Below are 26,299 nucleotides of genomic sequence, written 5' to 3'. Positions count from 1 at the left end.
ATGATGTTTACTTCAAAGTATTGCAAATAAAAGCATCTAAGGGTGCCTGCCTGGGCGTCGTTCTTGGCTCAGGCCGCCATGGCCGTCCCTTAGCCACCTCCCTGAGGGGGCGGGGCCGGAAGCGGCGGTGCCGCGGACGGAAACGGGGCCGGAAGCGGAAGCCGGGCCGGTCGGGTGGTAGTGCCGCCGTCGGTGCCGGCAATGCTGTCGCTGGACTTTCTGGACGATGTGCGGCGCATGAACAAGCGGCAGGTGCTGAACCAGGGCGGGGGGTGGTCGGGTCGTGTCCTGGGGGGGTCGGATCGGGCCGGGTCTGTTCTGCCTGGCCCCGGGCCGCGGAGCCTGACCGACGCCCCTTTCTCCCCCCGCCCCTAGCTGTACTACCAGGTGCTGAACTTCGGCATGATCGTCTCGTCCGCCCTCATGATCTGGAAGGGGCTGATGGTGGTGACGGGCAGCGAGAGCCCTATCGTGGTGGTGCTGAGGTAAATCCCACGGGGGCGTTAAATGGGGCTCGTTCAGTGGTAGCACTCGGGGGTGAAGGGTAAAACCCCACGGGGTGTGGGTAAGGGCTGGAGAACCGGCGGGCCCCGCCGTGGCATGGCGGTGCTGGGGCCGCCGGGCTCACCCAGAGGAGGTTTTCCAGAGGGATGGGGCAGCAGGAGGCTCCTGCCCTGTCCCCAGTGGGCGAGAGGCTGTCTAAGAATTCATGCTCTTGTGTAACGCAGAGGAACAGTGAGGGAAGAGGAAGCAGGTAAGCAAGGCTGACAGGCTTATGTAAAAATAGCATCTCACTCTTCTGCTTCTGTCAGCTGGCTGGCTTGTATGTTAGAGAAGCGGTCCTGAGGAAGGACTTCAAACAAATATGGCAAGAGTGCAACCTAGGCGTTTCTGGATTGTACTAAACCTCCTGGAGAAATGCTCGGCGGTGCGGGTGAAAGAGACTTGGAAAAGGAAGGCCTTGAAGCAGGGAGCCTGGCACAAGTGAAGAACCCATCGCTCGGGCAGATCATCCCTGTGTAAAAGCAATGTTTGTGGCAGAGTTCATCTTCTCATCAAGGCTAATGGCACTTCCCGCAGTAGAAGTTGTGGTAGCAGAGCATTGCAGTGCACTGGCACCTCCTGCCATGCCTGTCTGCGTGTCTTGTTGCTGCTACGTGAACAGTTGAAGTATGTCATGAGTCTTGGTTCTTTTGAGATGCCAGCACATAAACTCGTATAGTGAAAAGGAGTTGTTGGGTTTTTTTAAATGGGAACTGGCTTGCTGAAATGCCCAGTGAGCATTATTATGTGTTATGCTGCATCCTTAAAAGTATCTACTACCTCTGCTTTCGCAGCTGCTTGTTTTTTTCCCTGGCCTTCTAGTGAGTTGTAACATGGGCAGGAAAAGGGGAGCTGTAGCTGTACCCTTTTATACGCATGGCTGAAAAGAAGGGATATCACCCTGTAACTGGATATGTTTTAGGTGTTGCATGTTGCCTTTGCAGAACTGCTGTGCAGTAGGTATCACCGGTGTTAATCCCACCCTCCCAATGCCTGGGACAAATTCCTGTGGCCAAAGTTATTGGGCAGGCATCGGATGCTGGTGCTGTCAGATGCTGCGTAGATATATATTGCACAGGGCCTGTGCTGTGGCCACGTTGGCCTTTCTGTGTGTTTCTATGTCAGTGTTAATTACCACATGCCATTTAACGAAACTCCCACAAAATAAAACCGAGTGGCGTTCCTGTTCCCTCCTGACGGGTGTGTGAAGTCCACGGGAGATGTTTCATGCTGTTCCTCCCAGTGAGTAAGATGGGGGCCTTTAGGTCACGTCCCTTCTCCAGCGATGTGATCTTCTATTCTGAATAGCAGCTTCTGCGCTGTCTCAAGATAAAACATGAATATATGCGGTACTTAAAGTTCATCATTTTGTTTTGTACTGCATTATTTATTTGGAATTAAGAAGGTTAAGTATTTTGTAACAATTGCCATTTACAAGACAGGAGAAAAATAACTTGAATAGCAGTGCCTGAAATGAGATCGTCAAGCAAAGCGATGAATCACAATAACAAATTTTTAGCACACCCGTCTGTCTGTTCCAGATGGGAGTACAAGAGCCTGTATGCTTTCAGTGCTTTGTTTGTGAGGATTATCTATCTACCTGTGAAAAATAAAAATAAATTAAATAAAGCTTCCCACCACTGCAGTGCTGCCAGTGTAGCCCTACCAATGGAGAGCTCAGAAGTCGAGAAGATACTGCTTGTCGTGAGCCTTGTTGTTATTAGGAAGGCTTTTCCCATTTGGTGTGCTTTTAACACCGGCTGCTGGCAGTGCTCTTTTCCTAACAAATCTGAACTGCTGGTAGTGTGGTCACTGAAAATCTGAATGCAGTAGAGGTTAGACACATGTGTGGTCTCCAAGTCCATGTGGTTTTCTTAGGAGCTTTTCATTGAGGTTATTGTGAGATTTTTCTTAAAGGACTATAAACTCTGAAACCTGCTTCTAAGTGTTTAAATATTGTTCAATTGCTCCTCTTTTTCAGTGGAAGCATGGAGCCTGCGTTTCACAGAGGAGATCTCCTGTTCCTCACGAACCGAATTGAAGATCCAATCAGAGTGGGAGAAATTGTGGTCTTTAGGATAGAAGGAAGGGAAATTCCTATAGTCCATCGCGTCCTGAAAATTCATGAGAAGTATGTTGAGAATTTGGGGGATTGTACTGCAGATGTTTAACTAAATTGTATTTTTCCTCATCTCCTTGGGTAAAAGAATGGGTGGGACATCAGTAACAGATATCCAGGTGCTGTAGGAAGAAGTAACATAGAAGTTTCGGAGACATGAAATCTCTCTGAACCAGAAGCCTCTTTGGTTTACTTGTAAAGATAATCCAGTAGAATTCACAAGCTGGGGAGTCTGTGCTGGTATCCTGGATTTCCCATGTCACTTAAGGTCTCCTGTGCCGTCATTTCCATCCCAAGCTGCTACATAGTGTTGTTGCATTGTCTCCTCTAGGTATGGCTGCATTTGTGTGTGTGAAGTGACTCTTGTTTGTAGAGGTAGAACTTACGGAAGAAAGGTATTTTGTATGTAGTGTGCATTATTTTAAAGCTTGTCTTCATGCTCCTGGTTCCTGCTGTCATGCAAAGGCAGGGTGTTTCTTTTGTTCTCTGTAGGAAATGTTGCACTGTTATACTCGGAGTCTCTATATGCGCTGCGCTCTCCATGTACTGTTCATTCTGTAAACATTTAGCAGGTTGCATGTCTGAAGGAATGAAGTGCAGTCACTCTGGTTTGATTGCTGAACAGGGTTTAGTTTTCCAAGCAAGGCTTCCTCTGCAGCCGTGAGCCTTCCTATTTTGCTGGTTGGGGAAGATGCAACTGTGACTGCTCCAGGCCGGTCTGTGGGGTTATGAGCCAGCCCCATGAGGCATTTGAGTGAAAACTAAATCTTGAACTGAATCCCTGGTTCTTCAAGCCAGCTCTGAGAGGGCAACGGTTGGCTGGGGTCCCAGCATCTGTTTCTTCTGAGTAAATGCCTGCTGCAGTATGAATGAACTGGAGCTATACCAGGGCTCAGAGGTCTGTCCCTAGGTTAAGTGAATCACTTCAATCGTATGTAAAGGTGGCATTTGAGAATTGCTCTGGTCAAGTGAGGTTGATGGGATAGAGACGGTCCCTTTCCCCAGGCATTTGTAGCAGCCACAGCTGTTGGGATATCTAGACCATTTGTCTGGCCCAACGTCAAGGTCAACCAGCTTTGTGCGCATAAACAGTCCAGCTGAAATCCTGGCTATGAGAGTGTGGCACCTCTCCCAGTAGACAGAGCATATTCTTTGCTGTTCAGATTTATTCTATGTCAAATACATTTAACAATGTCAGTTTTCAAAGTCATGTTCTTTGATACTGCTAATTTAAAAATAAGGTCAGTATACTTGGTAAATTTGATATCTAACATTGCACGTGCACTTTTTGTGATGTCTTGGGAACTCTTTTAAGTGAAAAGCTACTTTCCTTCTCCTGTATTGCATGCTAAAGGCTCAGCTGGGCTCCAGTGCTGCTGCTTGGGCTGACTATTGAAGAGGGAAGAAAGGTCAGGGTCTTCTCTCTCCGCTCTCAGCTAGTGTATGGGAAGGAGAAGCAGAAATGTGCATTCTGTGTGGCAGTTCATCTCCAGATATTCCCCACCCTTCTTTTTTTTTTTTTGCCTGGCTCTATCTCAGCACTAGGTCTTAAGGTATCCAGTGCTTTTTTTTTTAAAATGTAAGAGAACCATAGTGCCAGTCCTAGATTTCATGAAGTAAAGCCATTCTCCAGTATTTTAGGTTTCATTTAAATAAAACAACTAAACACAAACCTGATCTTTATATTAGGAAAGGTAAAACTGAAAAATATGTCCTGTGACCTGAAGCTGGGCGCTGAAGGCAGGACTCTGACGTATCAATTGATTCTTTCGCTAGCTAAAGAATATTTTTCTGATGCTGGTTTGGAATTCAAGAGTGTCCTCAGAGTGGCCGGAGTTTCCCATTTTGTCCTGTAGTTGTGGACTGAATGAAAACTGTGAAAAGTCTCTGTGAAAGCTGACAGGAGTGTCAAAATGAAGGGAAACAGAAACCCTGTTCTCTGTGATTTTGTGGCAACTTGGGCTCCAGTTCACATCAGTATTGTTTCAGTGAGAAAATGTTCTTTTACTTGCTAGTCCTTTCTTTGTTCAGAGCGAAATTGAGTTCATTCTTTATCACAAAACACATAGTCTGCGGTCAAAATTTACTTAGTGGTTTTGGCGCAGGACAGCCAGACCAGATTTCATTCACCTTTCAGACAGCAGAGCAACTGTGCTGTGGGCTTCTTACACTGGTTCATGATAGAGCATTGAATCTGCTCAATAAGATGGTGTGATCCTGCACCATCAGTCTTCAGACCTGAAACTACATTATCTGCACCTTTGGGTATCTTCATCTTTTTCCAGACTGTCTATAAGCTCCTAGAGTGTTTGCTGTTCCCATACTGTGAGCCAAATGTGCTTTGAAGAAGATGTGTTCTTTTTTTCCCTTTTTTTCTTCCAAGCTTCTCCTGTCAAGTAACACACATTGGTATTCAGGCATGATGAAAACAGCATGAGCTCTGAAGATCTGCATGCTTTCCAGAGTTGTATTTCATCTGTCGTTTCTGTGAGCAAGCCGACAGAATCAAGCAATGAGAACACTCCCGCTCAGCATCTGCCTTCAGATGCCACAGGGAGCTGGCCGATCCCTGAGTAGTGGCACAAACTGCTGCTTAGAAGCAAGCATTTCTGGCTGTCCAGCAAGCTGAATGGAAATGACTGGGGAAGGGTGCATAACATGGTGTGTAAAGCTAGAGCATAGCAGCATCTGTTTCCAGGTCAAAGCAGAGGTGCATCTGCTCCAGGATCGTGTTTCTGACCAGCTAACTAATTTGCCTCAGGACAAATTAAAGACTAGAGAGAGTGTGTAGCAATAATTTCCCTGCTTTCTGCAAATTACCATTTCGGGCACAAGGTGACAGTTCTGTATTAATAGTCCCCTTTTCTTTTTTACATGGAGTACCTGGTCACTTTTTGAACTGATGTAATATTTTGGCATCCAAAATATCCTTCCAGAGAGACATGATTTGGTTTGCACTGTGTTAGTTAAGCACAGCACCTTCTCTGGCTTGTTTTAACCAGTTACCTCTGAGTTTCATTTGATGCCCTCTAGGTCTTGTATCAGAAGAGGCAGTGAAAAACTGATTGTTGCTGTCTGTGTCATTTGTATTGGACTACCATCATATCTCCCATCAGTTCTGTCTTTTCCAGGCTGAAGAGTCCTGGTCTGTTGTTTCTTGTATGGAAGTGGTTCCAGACCTTGTTACCCATTTCTGAACCTTTGCCAGTTCTTCTCTCCATTTCAAAAAAGGATGTAGGGGATTCAGAACTGCACAGAGCATTCAAGATGTAGGCACATTGTGAGTTTATGCAGTATTATAATGGTATTGTTTGTTTTGTTCTGTCCCCCTTTCCTAATAATTTCTAAGTTTCAGCTTGCTTCTGACCACTACTGAGTAGAACCATGTGCTTTAACCCCAAAGTCTCATTTTGGATGGTAGTATAGAGTCCAGAACCCAACATTAGTATATGAAGCAAGAGAAGCATCAACACAGGACAGGTCAAAAGCAAAGAGGTGATAGCTGCACCTTCGCTAGAAATGGCTCATCCTGCTAGTTCTGTTCTGAAACTTTGCTGGAAAGCTTGGCTGGGGCCAGAATTCATTCTTTTGTTGGCAGTTTTTTCCCAAACAGTCTGCTTTCCACTGCATTTGACCGTTTCCCTTTTTCACCCTGCTCGACCATGTAGCACGATTGCTTCTAATATCTTTGTGTTAGTCTCTACGCGCTTGTTCTAGAACAGCTTTTAATAAGCTCTTTTTCTGTGACTTACCTGGCTGTCTTGTCTTTGCTAGGCAAAACGGTGACATCAAATTTTTGACAAAGGGAGACAATAACGCCGTTGATGATAGAGGGCTGTACAAACGAGGGCAGCACTGGTTGGAGAAAAAGGACGTAGTAGGACGAGCGAGAGGGTAAGTGAAGTTGAAAAAGATGCAGCTTTTTACACTGCCCTCCCCCAGTGCCATCTGTTAATCCCCCTCTCCTCTTGAACTCTCCCTGCTGAGAGTGACCTGCCTGAAAGCATTTCAAAAGGTACTGTGGAGAGTTAAAAAACAAAGGTAGTTCAGTTCTTAGCTTGCCTTAAGTGAAGGTATCAAGCTATGAGCTGCATCCTGAGATTTTGGTGCTGGATGGACACCAATGCAAAGGCAGTGCACGCTCAGGTGTGATCAGAATTTTCATCAAAATTATTCTGCAAGGCACAGTCTTTGCAGGCAAGCGAGATCTGAACAAGGCACAGGCTAAAACACACCCTGGGGCTGGTTGTCACTCAGCCCCCACTGCCATGGCTTCCCTGCTTGGGAGGAAGAAGTCCCAAGCCTGTTGACTGTAGCCCTCAGCATGCTTGAGTGGCTCTTCTGTTGTACAAGTACCAGGGCAGTGCTTTTCCCGTATGCACCCTTGAATACTGTTTGTTTTAATAAAACCTTTATTCTTGTAGATTTGTGCCCTATATTGGAATAGTGACTATCTTAATGAATGATTATCCAAAATTTAAGGTAAGAGCTTTTTCATTTTCTGCCTACTTCTCCCACCCCAGCTAAAATTGCTTCATGAGGACTTCGTACACACAGGCAGAACTGTTTGCCCTGTTATGTTTGCTGCTGTTACTGCATCTTTAGATGTGAATGTGCACTCTTGCATCTTCTTTCTCTTACAGTATGCAGTCCTCTTTTTACTGGGTTTATTTGTGCTGGTCCATCGAGAATAGCCTCTTGCACTGACGTATGAGGTGAAGATGCCATGGATTTTTTTAGATGAATGTTTAAAGTAGATGATGGTCCAACGTGCCAGGAGGAAGAAGAAAACATGCATTTCAAAGCTTCTTGCCAGTTTGGGTTTGTTTTGGTTTTTATTGCATAAGGGCGAATGTTTGTCACAGTATTTCCAATGGTTTGTCACATTTTAGCATTTTTAGTGAGTTTTTATATTAAAAATTTAAGCCAAACTGTTCAGTGTTTGTACTTTGAAGCTGAGCTTCCTCTCGAAGTGCCTACAGGACTGTGTCCTCTAAGTCTGTGCCTCCGCTGGGCAAGCGTGACCTCTCCCTGTGCTGACTGAACTATGAAATGGTGAGCTGTGGAGGTGATGTTTTTTCCAATTCAGAACTGGAATAAAGATTTTGCATCTCGCCCGGTATGAGCCCTGCCACGTTCTTCATTATTGCCCTGAGTGCAGCCTTGTTGCCCAGTTTCTGGGGGGGGCGTACCTGGGCTTTGCCGTTGCAGACTGACTCCTAGACCCTAGCGAACTAACTTGTCCTCTATTTACAGAACAGCAGCAGCTGCTCCTCTCATTTCTTTTTGGAGAGTAAGCAGTCCTGAGCTGTAGATCCATTCAATATTTCTATGTTTCTGTACATCACACTGAAATAATCTGCATAAAGACTGCAAGGTGTTTTGGGCAGAAGATGGCAAAGGATTACTTTGTGCATAAGCTGTCATTGCAGCACTAGGTAACAGAAGAATTGAGATGGGAAATACCATAGCTGTTTGGTAGGGACTATTTAGTAGAATGCAATAGTAAAATTTTCTTAGTTTTGGAAATGTGTTTTAGGTCTCTCATAATCCCTGCAGCTGGCCACGCCTTACAGCTCACCTGAAAGCTACAGAAAGGCTGAGCCCCCACTGCCCTGAGTTCTGAAAGAAGAAACCACTTGTCACAACATGCAACAGCTTTTTTTTTTTTTTTCCCCTAGGCTTCTCATTCAGGATAGTGATCCTGGTTGTGTAGATGTGGTGTCAGAGGAGAGCCCAAGGAAGAGGTACAAGTCAGAGATTCTGTAGTTATCAGCTTAGATATAAATTTGTGCTACCTGCTCTGAGTGATTGACCATTATAACTCGCCTCCATGGTGTCTGTACTGACTCATGAAAACATTTTACTTCCCCTTCGCTAGGGCAGATCTTCACAAGAGCAGCCAGTGGGAGCACGGTGCCTTTGCTACCTCTGTGTGAGGCTGCCTGACCTCTCTTCTGCAGTTTACTTACCAGTTGTAGCCTGGAGTGGGAGCCTGTCTCCTCCCCGTCTTGTGCTTTCCCTGGGTTAACAGCTCTCCTCTCAATCTTGCAAAATCTACAGACAGTTCAAGGCTACTGTGTGTTACTTCAGGTGCATTTCACCGCATCCTCTATTCCCTCTTCTTTATTACTGCTCCAAGATTCCACAGCAACAGGGATCATTAAAGATGATTACTGCTGTCACGCACACAGCTTGTGTAGGGTAAAAGCAGCCAGGAAAGGCAAGGACAAAATCCAACAGGGGGTTTATGGTCTATTTTCAGTTTCTTGCATATGTACCTCATTAGGCTTGTCAGGCCTGTCCCATCTATGGAGGTGAATTGTGCTGTTAGTTATGTCCATGGGACCATTTTGCTTAATGCTCAGTAGCTGGGCTGACCTGTGGTATCCCAACATGAGTTGGTTTAACCAGGTGGTTTGTTCCCTGGGTAGGATGAAGCAAAAAATAATCTTATGTTTGGGACACTGCAAAGAGTCTATGAACAAGTCCAGCACAGAGCCTTGAGCCTGTGGCCCTTTGAGTAATCACAATTTAGTAATAAAAAAGGGTAATAAAATCTGTATCTCCCACTTCCAGTGCTGGAGCCCTTGAGAAGAGAATTTGGATACAGAGTTTCTCCAAAATGCTTGAGTCATGGATGGGATGTTTTGTCAAAAGCCAAACACGAAATCTCTCTTTGAGAGCTGCTATCACCATGGAGCACCTTCCTGAGGATTGGGAGCAGCATTTCTGCCTTTGCAGGTCGCACTGAGGCTAAACTAGCTTAAGCTAGTTTTGTGCATTAATTGGTTTTTAACTTTAACTTTAGCTCACATAAAGGACTGAGTTGAGCTTTTCTGAAATCTGCTAATCAACACCTCCCAGTGAAACCTCACTGAAAGTGCTGCTGTTGCTGTTCTCTGAGTCCTCTCGCTTTCACACCTTTTGCAAAAATCTGAGCATGCAGAAGCAGTTGCGTTACTGTTACTGAGTTAATTTAACAAAAAAGGCTAAAATACAAAGGATTTATGATTATAGAGCAAGGATTAGCTCTTAAAGAGCATCTGCTGAAACCCCAGTTCTGAGAGAAAAGAAATGGTCATTCTGAGATGTTAGGAAATAATAACGTACCCCTCCTGCTTGTGGCGATTACCTTGCTGGCGTTGCGGGTTACTGGCAGCAGGTGGCAGCAGTCAGTGCGGCTGAGGACACACACTCCTTGCCAATGTGCGTGCAAACCCACACTTGGGCACTTGCAGGAAGGTGTGCCTTTCCCAGCCTTGCTCTCGCAGTATGCCATGTGAAGTAATTGAGCAGGAAGCACTTAAAAAATGCAGGGTAGTTGGGGTAAAGGGTGGGATGAAGCCTGCTGCAGCCCAGCTTCAGTGGGTTGCTCTCATCTGGGTTTGCAGACACTTCAAGAACAGAAACAATTGCCCTAAATCAGGGGCTGCGGTGTGAGATTTGGGAATTCATTTCTATGGCCTGCATTCTGCCTATTTTCAGCTCAGTGTAGCTGAGAACATGGTTCTGTGTTATCTGCAGTCATGAAATGAGATGTTGGCTCTAATTAGAGTGAGGATAAATAAGCAGGTAATCCACTCACAGCTTGAACGCCCACCAGCTCCCACACTACCTCCTGCATCCTTGTAACGCCTTTCCTGTCACAGTGGGAAGAGAGGGTGCTGGGGACGAGCCTGCACAAGCTGGAAACTGAGAACGTGGAGGCAGGATGACAAAGAGTTGTTGCTGGCTCTGTCCCTGCCAGACTTACTCTGCTTTGCTGAGCAGAAAAGCTACAGAACGTGCAGGATCTCTGGTTCAGCTGGGTGCTAATGCTCAAATGTTTGGTGAGCACTGCTGTGCTCCCGTAGAGCCAGGGGTTTTGCTGTTAGAACTTGATATGTCTTTGTTTTTTATTTCAGTTTTATTCTTTTTTTAAAGATAAAGCTGTCTGGCCAGCTGCAGCAAAGCCTTTGAGACTTAAGGCTTAGGAAAGATGGAGATCTTTGTGTCACAACAGGAATGGGATTTGTTTGTAAAGTATGTGGGTGTTGAAAGGTCTGGTTTATAAAGGTAAAAAAAAAAAAAAAATCTGCCAGGGCTAAGATTGCTTCTGTCTCTGTTGTGGTTACAGCCAAACAGAGCAGGTTTTCTGGTAGGCAATTTCATTGCTTAATTACTGTTCAATCACATCTGCAGTTCAAGGCACAGATTCGTTCATGGGCTGTTCCACAGAGCAAAGCAAAGCTGGGCTATTTCTGATTGTTGCTAGAATTTTGTTGGGTGGCTTTTTTTTCATATTGAAGCTAAATGCATAAGTGAATGCATGATGGATGGGAGGTGAGCTGTGAGGAGTAATGTGCTGAAAGTTGAAGCTCCTTGAGACGAAGGCTGTCTTTGTGTGTTTATGATGCTTGAACACACAGTTGTTGGCTAAACAGTAATAAGCACTACACTGTTTCATCCAGATCTGTCACTGCTTATGGTTCAGCAGGGGTTTCTAGGGCTTGGACTTGTAAGATGATGGGTTGCATGCTTTCTTTAATGAGACTGGGTAATCTCATGGTGGTTTTCCTGCCCTTAAAATCGGAACAGGTCAACCTTATTTTTTCTGAGGAGAATCTGTAAGATAAAGTCTTCTCCATGCATGGTTATAAGACCACTTCCTGCTGGAGAAATGCATGAATACAAACCCAGGGCACAGCTCCCAGAACGGGCTAAGCTCGTTGGCCAAAAGAAGGAGAGGAGAGGTGGCTTAGGCAGAGCATGTCACTTGGGGATGGCTCCTGAAATGCAAAGCAGATGTTTACGTATGCAGGCTGAAGACCCACACGTTGTCAGTGACTGGGTGGCTGAATCAGGTGAGGAGTGTCCTGGTTCCAGTCCTCAGACTGCAAGGTGTGCCTGGGTGATGCCAGAAAGGCACAGCCTTCACAGTTCCTGTCAGTGTCAGCTGCTCCTGGTGGTAGTTGATGCATAGCAGATGACTGGTCTGACTGTCTCATCGCTGGCTGCTAGGAAAAGAGAAATAGCACCTACACTGCATTTTGAGACAATTTAATAGCTTCCTGCCCCTTTTACCTTCTCCCTTCCCTTGCAATACTTCCATCCCTTTGTTGTCTGCACCCAGCCGCTTCAGCTTGCTCACCCATCAGGAAGCAGCAGGTCTCTGCAGAGATAGCTCCACCAACCTGACACGTGCTGGAGTCAGCACATGGGAAGGGGCAAGGTGGCTTTCCTGGGGGATCTGCCTTGTTGGATCTACTTAGCCATAATCAGGTGGATTCCTTGCTGGTTGGTAGTCTGCCCAGCCACGAGGAGCCCCTCTTCATGGTAGCAGCTTTTCTGCTGCTGTGTGCTCGTCCCTGCTTACCCCTCAATTTCTTTAAAAAAACACCAGCTCCTTCACACATAGTCCTGCTTCCCCGTGCAGCAGGGCCTGCCTATGTGCCAGGTCCTGCTGGCCGAGCACATCATGTGTTGAACCTCTTCCTGCTTATGGGGAAATTCATACACATGTTCAATTCTAGCAGGTCCTTTGAATGCTTGATCTAGCAGAGCTCCCTAAACCTTGGGGGAAATCAGGTATCTCCACAGAGTGGAACAGTCTAATTAGGGATGGACTAGAAATGCACCCTCTGTGATCCAGGATGGAGCAGACACACTCACTGTCTCTTGCTCTGTCTGTGCAGCTCCTCATCTCTTGACTTTTTTGCTCCCTCTGTTTAATAATTTAAAAACAATTCCCAGAGTGCTCTCTGCCAAGCATCTTGCTATCACCTTTCCTTTCCAATCTCTCCTTCCCCTGTAGAAACTAACCTTGCAGGGTTTCAGTTTCCAGAGACAGAAGTAAAAATAGCATGGAGCAAATGAACTTCAATGTAATTTCTCTGAACCTCAATTCACTCAAACTGGGATGTCAGATTTCTGCCATGTAATTCTGGTTGGGACACTTCTGAGCTAGGCCTGGATTTGCCTGCAAGAAAACAAGATTTTGTTCTCTAAGTCTTCTTGCAGAGCAGTTATTTGTACTGTGTCCGGCGGGTGTGGAGTGAGTAGGAAACCTTAGGGAAAACCACAACTCATTTATGGCTTAAATGAAAATTGAAAAAGAGTTGAAAACAAGATGTGCAAGATTTCAAATTTTATCTTTTACAAACAACAGTTGTTGCCTGTGGATGAATGAATGTAACAGAGGGATTTAATCTTTGTAAACAAGAGACAAATGCATCAAAACAGACCCTCAAGCATATGGCAGGACTTTAAATTTGATGTGGCTTTGGAGAAGTGGTGAAGAAGAGGCTGAAACAACTTAACCGCTACTAAGGGTTTTATTGGCACCGGGAGCTCTGTGAAAGAGACAAATAGGGGGATTTGAGGCTTTTGCTATTTGTTTTTTTATTAGAGCCATTGGTTTTTAGCATGTGTTTGCTTACCCAGGTGGATATTTGCAGGGCCTGGGAGTGCCTGCACTGTGTTTCTGGAGCTCTCCAGCTCGGAGTCTCTCCCAGGCCAGACTGGCCACCTCTCTGGGAGATGCATTAGTCAATGCCAAGGTATCAAAGCATAATTCAACTGAGAAGAAACAAAATGGACCTTGCTTTAAACCCTGTGAACCATGGTATTTCCAGGCTGGTCTGTTACATTTGTTCATTAGTAGCTCAGTGTTAGCAAGACCCTCTTAGCTGTGCAGTTTTTAGATACATTTATTTTGCATAGTTATGGAAAGGTCTCCTTTCTTTCCCTGGTGAAATTTTGCTTCGTCATTAGGTACATTTGGAGGATTTGCTAATAGTGCTCATTTCACAGGTCTGTTACTACTCATGGTAGCCCAACACAGACAAGAGTTGCTCTTTGATAAGGAACAGGGCACCCCAGGTGTCCTGTGCTGCCATCAGCTCCTGGACACCAGCACTGGAAGAACCTGCAGAAGAGATCAGTGACCAAGAGGATAACAACGAACCCCCAGGCCTGGGCAGAGCTGCCCATGGGCTCTGAAGGGATGCAAACCTGAAAGCATTGAGCTATTTGCTGTGGTGAGCACACATTCTGTCAAGCCCACCATGGCGCCAAGGGACGGAATGGTGGCTGAGGTGGAGATGCAGGGATCTGTAGGGTGTAAACCAGATCTGTGGACTCAAAAGGGGTAGGGCTGCTTAAAAGAGTAGACTTGCAGCTTGTTGAAAGAGTTAGGAGGTGTATGGGCAAGGTGAGCCCACTGGGATCATCCACCTGGATTTCCCAAAGGTATTTGTCAAGGTCCCTCGGCAAAGGTTCCTAAAGAAAGGAAGCAGCCCTGGAACAGGAGGTGAGGTCCTTGCAGGGAGAAATCATTTGCTAAAAGGTAAGGAACAAAAGGTAGGAGGCAACAATCTCTGTAGCAGAAAACACCAGGGAGCTGTGCAGGGACTGCGTTCAGCATATTCAAAAATGATCAGCAGAAGCAGGCAAATACTGAAGTTTGCTGCTGATACAAAGGGTTGTGTGGATGAAGGCCAACTGTGGAAAGAGACTGGGCAATAAAAAAGATGAAATTCAAATGTATATAATATAAAATGGTGCACAGGGGGAAAAACAATTTTAACTCTATTTATAAAACAACGGGTTCTGAGTTAAGTGTTACCATCTGGAACGTTGAAGTCATAACAGATTGTGCTATGAAAATGTCAGTTCAGTGGCCAGTAGCCATTGAGAAAATAAATTGCGTGCAAGAATTACTAAGGGAAAACAGAGAGCAAAACAGACAATCACTGTTTCCTCCAACTGGAGGCATCAGGGGAAACCAATGGTGCAAGCTAAGGATCCCTGGAGCTTTGAGGCTGCTTTGGGTGAAAAGGGACCATTCCTGGCAGGTGTGGATCTGTGCAGGGCTGCGGAGAGGTGGCTGCAGGCTGCTCTCACCCAGCCCCAGAGGGTTAATCCCATCGGAGAGGGGACGGTTAGCTCTGTGCAGACGCATGCTCTGCTTCGAGGACGTAACCATCTATCAGAAGCCCGAGACGTTTGCTGAGTCACCTCTGTCCGTCCCTGGTTCCATTGTGAGGCCCTTGCAGGAAGCTGGTGGCCAACAGGCTGATCTCCTGCACCACCTGTGGAAGCCAGTGCAGTGACCTTTGCCAGCAAAATAAATTTCTAAAATAGAATTTGTAGTGCCTTTTTTGATGTATAAGCTGGGAAGACTCCTTTGGTGGCTGGTAACAGTTGGGAAAGTGAACCTCTGCTGAGCTGGAGAGAGCAAGCAGTGGAGGAGCGCTGCAGCGACAATTCCTGCCCTGAATGCTGGAGGTCTCAGCAGGCTCCAGCCTCATCTGCTACGGAGTGTGGGCTCCCTGTCTGCTTGGCAGATGGGTGTGCAGGCGCTGGGGGGCCCAGCTGTGTGTGCCAAAGTTGGAGGAAGGCAGAGGCAGAAAATCTATCACAAACCCTGCCACACTGGTGACTGGGGATTGGAGTTCAGGTTATGGTGCCTCTCCCAGGCAGGTCCAGGGTGCCAGTTATTTTTCCCAAATTAGGAACAATGTCACCTCTTTGCAAAGAAGATACGGACTAAAAAATCCAGAGAAAACCTGGTCTCCCTTTGTAAGCAATGCCACTTTTGTTGCAGCCACCTCTCAGGCTGCATTTGTTCAGGTTCAGGGTGACAAGGGAGGGGGCAGCCCTCTTGCCTTCCCAGGAATGGAGTAATTTGGCCACAGTGTGATCAGCGCACTCCAGCCCCATATGACCAAGCTGCAGTCCTTATTTCCAGGAGCAGTAAAACACCCTCTGGATGGACCCCTCTTGTCAAGCATCCATGCCTGCCTAGGGGGCTGCTCAGCACCCGTGCCATGTTCATCGGAAAACTCACTTAGCTGTAATCATGCCGTTGAAGAGGGTGAGCTGTGCTGAGCCTCCTGCTCAGGATCTGTCTGTTGGTGTCTGGGGCTAGTTTTTAATGAGACTGCTGCAGAGGATGAAATCAGTGTTCTCAAAGCCCTGCCTGGATTACAGCTGTGCAGTTTCCTTTAGCACCAATGCTGCTGCTCAGTGAGCAGTGAGCTTGGGTCCCTTTCATGAGTTGTTTTCCATAAAAACCCCACTGGCTGCCCTGAATCGTGCTCCCACTTCCAGCCTCCACCAAGTCCCTGAGCAACAATTCCATTGCTCTTCCCAGGCTTGAAATCAGGGTTATGGCCTCACATCTCCCACACATGCCCCATCTGGCCAAGCCTCGGTACTCAGCAATTAATCCAGTGTCCCCTCAGTTTCCAAGCATTTATAATGACACTGCAACAGGGCAGGAACTCCCTGATTTCCTTTTCCCAGCCTTTCCCAAGCTGGCCTTGCAGTCCCTCATCAGTACCACTGGGATCAGAAATACCTGTTCCTCCTCTCCTACCCTGACCGAGGTAACATGTGCAGCCTGCAGCCACCAGCAGAAAAAGAGAGAAGATGTGTATCAGTTCGGTTGTGTATTTAGTTAAAATCAGATCAGCACAGAAGCCTTCGCGCTGTTTGAAATGCTGTGTTGGTTCCCACTGGCCATCCTCTGTCCCTGGGGCTGCCTGCCCCTCTCAGTTAATCTCCTAGGAGCACTGTGCTGCCCTGAAGGAGCAGGACTTAACCTCTGTCACGCTTCAGTAGGTGCCGTAATTGCCCGGGGGTCTTTTCTCTGCCCTCTCTGTAATTGGTATCACTTCATCCCTGGCTTCATCCTCCATAATCCTACAGGTAATCCCTCATCTCACTCTTCCCCACCTCTGGCTTCTGGTGTGCAGGGACACAGTGGCTATAGCAAGTGCCAGGCCAGACCCAGTCCTGCTGGGCCACCAGGCAGAGTTTGGACCCTGACCCAGGGAGAGGTTTCCCACCCCACCAGCACGCTGCAGCTGCCTGAGTGAAGCCCTGGCATTTCTGGGGGAAAAGCAGCACACAAATTGCTTGCACATGCAGTGGAGCTAGCAGCTCCAAAGCATCAATGGAGGAATGCAGCTCAGCTTCCCAGATAACACCCCTTTCCCAGTGCGAGGAGAAACCAGACTAATCTGTGCCAGAGCTGAGGAGTACCAGGCTCTTCCTTCACATCCAGCACCCTCTCTGGACCTCACATCCTCCTCCTCCTGCCCTGACTACATCCCAAGCCTTCTCCAGACACCCCGAATTTCCACCACTTTTGCAACCACAAGTGAATTTAAGACTGTTTTGAAAAAAAAGCTTGAGATTATGTCAGTCCATTTCAAGCTGTGTGTTATCAGTATGTAGTGATAGTGCAGGGCATTGGAGGAGGGACACAGGACAGAGGAAATAGATAAGCATGTGTGTGTGTGCACGTGCGCAGCTGGAGCACCAGCTGCAGCAACAGCAGCCCTGCAAATACTCCTGCCTTCTCTGGAAGGTAGTTGCACAGATAGGGCAGTGCAGATCAGCCTTGGTGTTCCCCCTCTCACACCCTGACCAAAATGACGCAGCCTGTGGTCTCCAGCTGAAAAAGTTAAAAGATCTGTGTTGGTTCTGGTTGTGTGTCTAGTTGAAAATCAGATCAGAGTGGAATCATGAGCATCATCCCAGGCAGCCCAATCAAACACTGGTGAAACCTTCCCACAAAGCTTGTGAGGACTGACAGGGGACATCAGAGCCAAATTGATGGTCACAGCCACTTGGCACCACCAAGACAGAGAGCCTCAGGGCTCCTCTCTCAGCTGACTTGATGGAGGAGATGAAGCTGCCACGATGTGAGCATGAGGGTCAGGGCCGTGGTGCTGCAAATGCCATATCCATGACGGGCATTGTATTCACGCACCCCACACAGTGCATGGGTAGTGCCCAAAAGGGCCATCACCTCAAAAGGTGAGCAGAGACGTGGGCCTAGCACTGCCCTACTCAGCAATACACCTATTGAACACAGTCAGGGAAGGAGTGTGGTGAGAAAGTGGAGCAAGATTCCCTGTTGCAGTCCAGGACCTCCAGCACACGTAGACACAAGGCTAGCAGAGGCAGCCACCTCCCTGATGGGTGGTGGACCAATTGGAAGGCAACATCTCCTAGCTGGCCATGCCCATCAGCATGGCACACCTCCCAGACAGTAAGGGACCACATACTGACTGGCCAGTTGGCCACCCATGGGGATGCATGCACAGTTTGGAAGGATGCACATCTAATGCAGGAGTACTTTTTAATTTTTTTCCTCCCTGTAACATTAGAGCTGCATTTGCAGTTTGGACTCTAACCCCCTGCTGTTAAAGAGGAACGCATCACCTCTAGTTCTTTTCTTTTGAACAGTGGTAAATGCTGAGAAGGGCATTGCTAATAAATCTTCCCTGTGCCAGTTCTCAGGAGAATTGGATCATCTCAGGCACTTCCTCCCCCACCAGCCAGTACCTCCTTGCAAAGTCATGGAGCTGTAAATTTGGCAGAAGCTGTCAGGGCCCTGAGGACACTAATAGGCCTTAATGGGTCTCACGTGGGGCCTCCACCATCCACCCCCATGGGCCCAGGAACCCATTTAAGCCCAGCCCTGGGCCTTTCGTCTCTGCTTGATCTACGTTGTAGGAGCATCGGTCTCCAGCTTGGCAGTGCCTGGCTATGGACTGACTTCTCAACCTGTTCTCAGACCTGCTTCACCACTATGGACCTGTTTGGACTGTGTCTGACCCTGGTTACCCTCACCAGATCTCATGCTGACCTGCAGCTTGCCCTGGGACCTACCTCATCACCATGAATGTGCCTGATGATCTGGATTCTCTCTCAACCTGGTGACCGTCCCTGAGTTTGCTCTGCTTGCTTCTCAGGTTCTGTGGCTGGTGACAGAGCTGCATTGCTGGCCCCCTGATCCTGGTCAGCCCCCAACCCTTCAGACCTTCTGCTTCCTGACAGTGGTCTGTGTATACAATACAAACTGGAGCTAATTCAAAGCCCAGCATGCTGGGTGAGATTTCTGGGCACTCTTACTCATCTTTTCTTTACCATTTCAGACACAGGTTTGTCCTGCAGCTGTACAACCCCTGAGAACACTCCTGCATAAATGTGGGACCTGGGGGAGCCTGAAAGTGCCTGTGGGCTGCAGGCAGGTGAGAAGAAGAAATAGAGCACAACCTCCGTCTAGAGGTCTTTTGATCAAATGTTTCCAGTTTTACACAGGCTCCACTTTACTTGAGCCCTGGGCATAAACAGTCCATGTCCCAGGCCCTCACTATTTCTGTCCATGGCATGGCTGGGCACAGCTCCATCTGTGCTGTTGCTGGGCATGCATAGCTCCATCCCATTAATGGGAGAGGAGGAACTGATAGGGAACATGATGATCAGTGGCAGGTTTGGGTGTAGTGATCAGGAAATAGGGATCTGCAAGATCCCGAAGGGTGTGGAAAAAGTGAGTGGTGATATACAGACTCTGGACTTCACCCTGTTCAGGGAGCTGGTAGGTGGGATCCTGTGGGAGGCAGTTCCGAAGGGTGAAGGACAGGATCTTCCAAATCCATCCCAATAATTAGGTACACAAGCAGATGTACTGGGAGATGGGTTTGGCTAAAGTGGGAATGAAACTCATGACTGAGCTCCAGTGCAAAAAGGCAGTATGAACGAGGTGGAAGCATGGACAGGCCATTAGGAGAAATATGGAAATGTTACCTGGGCTTGTAGGAACAATGCTAGGAAAGCCAAAGCTCGGTTTGTTCAGATGTGCAAGGAACATCAGATCTTCTACAACTAGTACTACTTTAGTTGTAGAAGATCTGATGTTCCTTGCACATCTCAACAAACTCCTTTAGTTGTAGAAAGCTGAAGAAGGAAAGTGTTCACAAAGGCACCACTGCTGACTGGGGCAAATGGTAGTGGACACAGACAAAGCTAAGGTACTCCATGCCTTCTTTGCCTCAGTCTTCACCAACAAGGTCTCCCAGGCTGTGTACCTGGAGGCAGGGTTCAGAGAGAATAACCAACAGTGGATGAGGGTTAGGGTGGTTATTAGTTGGAGAGCTTGGCCCATAGAAATCTGTGAGCCCAGAGAGGCGGTGTTCAAGGGTGCTGAGAGGTCACCATGGGTGCTGACTGATGTCCTTGCAAGGCCACTTGTAACATCATGGAGAAAATTGTGGAGCAAGTCCTGCTAGAGTGTATTCCTGGGTAGATGGAGAAGCAGGAGGTAATGGGGAACAGGCAGCCTGGGCTGAGCAGGGATAAACCCACTGTGATTGCCTCCTGTGACAGGACCACAGGATTTGTGGGTGAGGGTAGACCAGCGATGCCATTCACCTCGCCATTCACCTCAGCGGTAGATCTGGCACTGTCTCCCACCACATCCAGGTGGTGGGATGACATGGTTCGGAATGGGGGGACAAGCAGAGGGGTAAGGAGCCTGTGGGGCTCCTGTGGGGTTGTGGTTAACGGGTCGCGCCCCACCTGGATGTGGGCAGCAAGCGGGGTCTCTCCTGACCCTGACAGAGGGAAGAGGGGAGCGGGACGCGGGAGGGTGGGAAGCCCAACGGCTGACGGCGGGGGCGGGGCGGGGCGTTCCTCGACCCCGCCCTCCCGCGCGCGGCCCCGCCCCCCCGCGGCCTATAAGGCGGGGCGGCCGCGACAGGCGGGAGCGGGTCCCGCCGGGGCGGCCATGGCGGTGCTAAGCTGCCTCCTGCTGTTGCTGTGCGGCGCCGCGCTGGGGCCCGCCGTCCACCTCGACTTCGCCGAGCACCGCAGCCAGGCGGCCAAGATCAAAGTCAATCCCCGCGGCAACCTCTGGGCCACAGGTACCGGGGTGGGGGGACGGGGACACGGACACGCGTGTCGTGGAGCAGCTGTGGGACGCGGGCTGCCCGGCTCAGCCCTGACCTTCTGCCTCCCCCTGCCCCGTGGCTGCCTGTGGGGAGCCCCCTGCTTCCCTCGGCGCCCTGTGGAGCAGAGTGGGATGCTGGGAGGCTCGCCGAGCCCTGCCCCGGCAAGACCCGTGATGGGCAGGAGAACCAAGGCAGGGGTGAGGCAGCGTCCTCCCTGGAGGGGTTTGCATCTCTTGGTGACAGGTCCAGCATCTCTCTAACCCCAGAAATCCCATCAGCAGGAGGGAAGTTTCCTGAAGTCCCGTGTTGAAGGAGGACCTGGGATTTCTGGTTTTCTCCTCTCCAAAGTACTCTACAACAAGTACTTTGTACTTGCTAATTTAGGCATTAGGTTTGCTCAGTGCTTCTCGTTGACTTGTTATGTGCTACCTCATGCCAACACAGCTTAGCATTGTTCAGTCAGAGCCCCTGCCTTTCTCCCTCCAGGCATTTTTGCAGACACAGAAGTGTGTTGTATTGCAGGTCACTTCATGGGGAAGAAAAGTGTCACGGGCTCTCCGCACCTGGAGTCGCCAGAGGAGCCTGCAGTGCCGATGGTCTTCAGTCCTTCTCTCAGAGCCTTGCTGGAGGACATGATGGAACTGCTTACCCGTGAGCTCCTGAAAATCCTCTTGCAAGAAAGACTTTTGGATGAGAACCAAGGAAAATATGACCTCACTGACCAGGTGAATATTGACTAAGATAGAGGGAGATGCTCAGAGCAGGGAGGTGGTGGAGATGTTAATCTGCAACAGCGAGCCTTGCTGGAGATGGGAGCATCTGCACCGCTACTAGAGGTGTATTCCCCCCTTCTGCTCCTGTTAACCCTCCATAAACCACTTCCTAAGACCAGCCAGGAAGGGGCAGAGGAGAAATCTCCCTAGGCTTGTGTCTAGCTGGGCAGTAGCTAATAGTCCCAAATGCTTGGGAAGGGTATGAGGATGAGCAAGGGATGCTGTGATGGAGCTGTCATAGTGGTAATCTGCAGCTTAGGGGTTGTTCATAAGCATCTGGGTCTTTCTTGGCCAGATGCAGAAGAGACTGGCTGGCCACTGTGGCTGCTGTGAAGAAAAGTCCCCTTTTCCAGCCATTGCAGAGACAGGGAAATCCTTTCTCCTGTCTATTTCTGTAGAGGGAGGCCAAGAGGGAAACAGCTCCATATGTGAAGGGAAAGGAGGCTGTCCTGCAAAGAGATCTTGGGCTTCCGATGCCCCCATCTTGGGTCTGTGTTGCTGTGGTTGGGATCCCTCATTACTGAGGGGCATGTAGCTTTGTTAGCTTGCCTTGCAGAGGGCATGTGTTCATTAGTTATACTGCTGCAGAGCAGGCCTCAGGGAGCTGACGGGAGCTCTAGTAGTCCCACTATGTATCAGCAGATCCTTAGCCTCCTCGGTGTGGCTTTTGCCTCGGACCTCACCCAACTCCTAGTGGAAAACCTGCCCCTGGGAGCAATGGACACACAGATCCTCACACAGGATGCGGAGATGGAATTGCTCGGTCTGTGTGGCTCTGCTTGTCTGTTGCCTCATGCATGCTTCCCTGGTGTCTTGCCCTTTCTAGTCACTGCAGGAAGTAACTTAGAACCTAAAAGGAATGAAATCCTCTTAGGTGGGTCCTACATGTGCTGTCCCACTGAGCTGCTGTACTTGAGGAGTTATCCAGTAACACTGCGCACAGGTAAAACTACTTCTGTTATCCAGGTTTAGGCAGTGGTTGCTCCTATTCTTTGCTTTTTTTGGGAAGGCACAGGTGGAGCAGAGTTGCAGGGATGTGAGCCTGAGTGGCACTGATTGTTCAAGCACCTTCTTGACTTGGTTTCAGCAGACTAAGGTAAATTGAGGCTTTCCTAGAGAGCTGGTCTCATTGGGATAGAGGGCTTTCCACCATGAAGATACAGCTGGGCATGGCTGAAGACACCAGCCCACCCTGCTCCCCTTAAGGTGCTGTGGCTGCTGTGCTGCTGCAGCTTTTGCTTCTTGGATGCAGCTGAAAGGGAGGAGAGGGCTGTGAAGGTTCTGGACCCTTCTCCATCCTCCCTGGGGAGCCTTTGAGGAGAAGAGTATTTGCTGCATTAACTGCCTGAGGTAATGGGAGAGCTGGTGGATGTGCTGCCCTGCGTCATCGGCTAAGATGTTTGTGAGCATGCAGTGTAAGTTTAAGAGATCCTTGTGGCTCTCCTCTGTGTAGGTAAGTCACATGTTCACTGCTTGCACTGCAGATCTGCTTGGGCAGAGGCTATCCCGAGTGCTGGTGCTGTGTCTTAAGACTGCCAGCTGGGCGCTGGTGCCCTGCCAGCCCTGTCAGTGCTCATTCCCAGTGCTCAAAGGCAGGTCCTGGCCAGGGGTAGCACCCAGCACTGGACATCAGCCTTTGGCACATGTGTGCTGGGTGTCAGAGCTCTGCTGCTGGAGGGTGATTTGGCTCATGGTCAAGCAGATGCTGGCCAGCTGCCTGCCTCACTGCCCCAATGCCTCTATGGTGGGAGGGTGCCTCTCTGGGTGCCCTGCACATGTGTGGCATCACAGCTTAGGTTACTGATGTGCAGCTGACTCCTACCTCTTGCCTCTCCTTGGCCAGCGTCCTGCTGTGTCAGCTGTCCTCTTGGTGGCAGTGGAGACCTTGCTGTGTGATAGGTCTGGTTCTGCCCTTCAGGCACCTCTGAGCACCTCACTAGACTCAACTCCTGCCTTCCTGCTCCTTTCTTTGACACCCGTCCCCCAGGGCATCCTTGCCTCCGAGATGCCGGTTGATATTACAGGACTACTACTACCTGGTGCCTTTGAGTGCTGTCTGTGTTACACTTTTCTGTGGGACTTTATTTTTCTTGCTCTTGTGGGTGACAGTGGTGCCAATGCAAATTCCTGCCACCCTGACAGCTTTCTCCCTCAGTGTGACTGTTGTTGGACACCTGGAGTCAGCACCCAGCCTGTGCTTGAGCTGATCTGTGTGCTGTGTTTGCCATATGCCTAACAAGCTGTTTAATAGCTCTGGTCTGTGAAATTCTCTGTCTACCCCCTGCCCAGGATCTGTCACTTCCATCTCAACTCGGTTTAGAAAAACAAAGATGCTTCTCCCTTCCTTGGGACTCCCTGGTCAGCAAAGCAGGAATTAACCTGCTCTCTAAGTGTTGCTCTGCTGCTCCAGCACACATGCTGTGCTTTGTGGCAGGATAAGTATCAAGGGAACTTGACTTTTATTGAAAAACCCAATGGGCTTTTCCTTTTCTGAGGGTGTCACTGATCATTCACAAACAGGTTCTTCCTTTCTGTGGAGCCCCTCTAAGCATTAAATAAATCCCAGGGCTTAGTCTTTTTGCTTGCTCACCCTTCATGTGGGTTAGTCCTGCCTGCTGCTGTTGGGTTTTGTCTCAAGATGTTTCCCATCCCTTTGCAAAGTGGGAGCCCCTGTGCTGCTCTGTGCTTGTGATGGCAGAAGTTGCACAGAGCAGAAGGGGTTTGCAAACAGGGATTTATGATTTGTCTTTTTAACCACATGTGGCAGGCAAGGCTTGGCTCTCAGCATGCTGGGGCTTCACAGTGCCACCCTGTTGCTGTGTGTGACAAGGATTTGGCTAGCAGAGGAGGATTGTCCCCATCCCTTGTCATCTTCTTGGGTGTGTGGCAGTATTTCTCCAGGAGCCAGACAGGGTGAGACCATGTGCATGGAGTGGCTCCAGGGGTGTGGGGAGGACCCTTCTGCATGAAGGCAGATGCTGCCCTGTGTAGCTCTGGGACCTCTGGGCAGTACACAATCCCACAAAATCCCTCTGTAATTCTTCCCTGCTGTGTTTTGTGTATTTTTGCCTTCTTGCATAGCTCCCTGCTGAATCAGGCCCTGAGGCTGCTGTTGTTCCTAAAGCCCAACCCAGTGGCTGCAGTCTCAGTGGGCTGGTGAAGTTTGCTTCTGATGTCTGTCAGCTGTGGTCCAGCTGTTGGAGCACAGGATGGGAGGCAGGAGCCGGGCTCCTGGCTCTTTCCTTCTTGTGTGTTGTCCCAAGTCACCCCTGAAGGTGCCATCATGGTCCAGCATGGGGCACTTGTCTGATCTTCTGCCCCATGGTACCTGGCAGGTGATGTTGGTGGAGGCTGTATATGGGACCCAGCGTCTCACTGTTGTGCCTTTTCTTGCAGGAGACAGGGCTTCTAGAAAAGGTGCTGGAGAAGTATTTTTCAAACTGAAGAAGCACAGCCATGGAGGATGAGGTCTGCAGGCTTGGCTGTGCATGGCAAATGGAGGAGAGCATCATCCTTGTGGGTTACTGTAGCAACATCACTTTTATTTATTCTTTCTGTAATATTGTTAATAGTGATTGCTTGTATGAAAAGCAGAGCCTCCCTGTATATTTCCTGTATGTTTTCTGCTTTCTTGATGTCTGATGTGCCCCTGTGAATAAAACTGGCTCTTTGCACAGACTAGCTCAGACTTTTCTGTGGAGGTGGGAAGGCAGACCCCCCAGGGCTTGTGCAGGAAGAATGGGGGACAGAGGGAAGCTCCTGGCTCTCAGCAGCCAGGAGGGGATTGGATTCAGTCCCTGCAGCCTCTGTTCACTGAAGGAAGCCCTAACTGCTGCATGACAAAATTACAAGCTTGGTGAGCTGATTACACCACTCACTACTGGAGCATCTTTATAACCCTCTTGGCTGGAGAGATTACCAGCAAACCCTCCTGAAAGCAAAAAGCATCTTGCTCATGGCATTGCTGGGATTTCTGGTTCAAGCAGGGTCCCTGCCTTGTGGGACCCCAGGGTTTACTATAGGCTCATTGGCCTTGGCTAGACCTTCTTCTGCTGTCCCCCATGTGCAGGTGCTGACCATTAAACACAGCCTCTTTATGTGCCTGCTTTGGGATGACTGCTTGGTGCACCTTCACCTTGTGCATGTAGTTAAGCACTCACATGGGCAGAGGTACAGCCCTGGGATCCTCCATTGTGCAGGACAGCTGAAGAAGGGCACAAATGGGGGCTGCCCAAAATAGGTGGTGGAGTACAGGCTCTGGTTCTGCACCTTCTGAAAGTGCTGCTCATAGATATACCCTATGTCCCCTAGCCACCCCTGGGGATGTTCCCAGGACCTAAACCTGGTAGCAGATCCCAGAGTGATGCCATAAATGAAACCATAAGCTTTCCCCCCCATGCTTCTGATGCTAAATTCAACCTGAACCTTTGAGCTCCCACAGGGAGGAGAGCCCTTCTCCCACAAGTGACAGGAGCCCAGAGCCATGTCATGCCAAGCCAAGGGATGATCCAGCATCTGAACATGCTGATGACCAGTAGAGGGGAAAAAGCCATGGTAGGAGACCTTCCTACCTTGTTCCCTATCACTTCAAGGATGGCTTGAAGCCCAGATGGTGTTTATGAATGTATTGCTCCTGCAGGCTTACTCATGAGCGAGGGAAAGGCAGTGGCAGCCCTAAACCCTTTTCTGGGGAGCTGCAGGAGAGAATGGCTGGTCTCCATCCTAGGGCAGATGTGGGGCATGCAGGCACAGGTGCCCTGGCCCACTCACATTATGGCACAGCACTGCCTCCTGTCCAGCCCCACTCCTAGAGATGCTTCTCAGGAGATGGTATGGTGCTGCAAACCCACTGCCAATGTCACAGGATGTCCCAAGCCAGGTGAGAGTTGGAGCCACCAGTGTAGGGGACAGCTGGGAACATCATGGGATCCTCAGGTCCTGCTTGGGGCAGGCTGGCAACTCTGGGAGGTGAAAAAGAGATAGGTACTGCAGAAATATTGTATGATGGGGTCACCACTCCTTCTCTGAGCTTAAGCTTGGGGTGCAGGCCCTGTTGTGGGCACAACCAGCATTCACACTGCTCATGTTTGCAAAAAAATGAGCCTGCAGGTTATTTGCAGAATTGCCTGTCTGCC

General features: G+C 49.0%; 2 protein-coding genes across 2 annotated transcripts; both read left to right on the top strand.

The window, feature by feature from the left end:
- The first annotated feature begins 97 nt into the window (after nucleotides 1-97).
- On the top strand, nucleotides 98-7,763 carry SEC11A (SEC11 homolog A, signal peptidase complex subunit). Its single transcript, XM_072871441.1, has 6 exons — nucleotides 98-252; nucleotides 376-485; nucleotides 2,525-2,674; nucleotides 6,437-6,556; nucleotides 7,087-7,144; nucleotides 7,306-7,763. Exons 1-6 carry the CDS (start codon nucleotides 202-204, stop codon nucleotides 7,354-7,356), a joined length of 540 nt encoding a protein of 179 aa, XP_072727542.1. The 5' UTR covers nucleotides 98-201; the 3' UTR covers nucleotides 7,357-7,763.
- A 12,425-nt stretch (nucleotides 7,764-20,188) lies between these two features.
- NMB (neuromedin B) lies at nucleotides 20,189-24,830 on the top strand. Its single transcript, XM_072870611.1, has 3 exons — nucleotides 20,189-20,364; nucleotides 20,914-21,116; nucleotides 24,561-24,830. The coding sequence occupies exons 1-3, from the start codon at nucleotides 20,229-20,231 to the stop codon at nucleotides 24,606-24,608; spliced, it is 387 nt and encodes a 128-aa protein (XP_072726712.1). The 5' UTR covers nucleotides 20,189-20,228; the 3' UTR covers nucleotides 24,609-24,830.
- Nucleotides 24,831-26,299: the final 1,469 nt, after the last annotated feature.

The sequence above is a fragment of the Ciconia boyciana genome, chromosome 8 (genome assembly GCF_034638445.1).
Source record: "Ciconia boyciana chromosome 8, ASM3463844v1, whole genome shotgun sequence".
Lineage (NCBI taxonomy): Eukaryota > Metazoa > Chordata > Aves > Ciconiiformes > Ciconiidae > Ciconia > Ciconia boyciana.
Note: the sequence above shows the minus strand (reverse complement) of the source record. Positions and strands in the feature narration are given on the sequence as shown.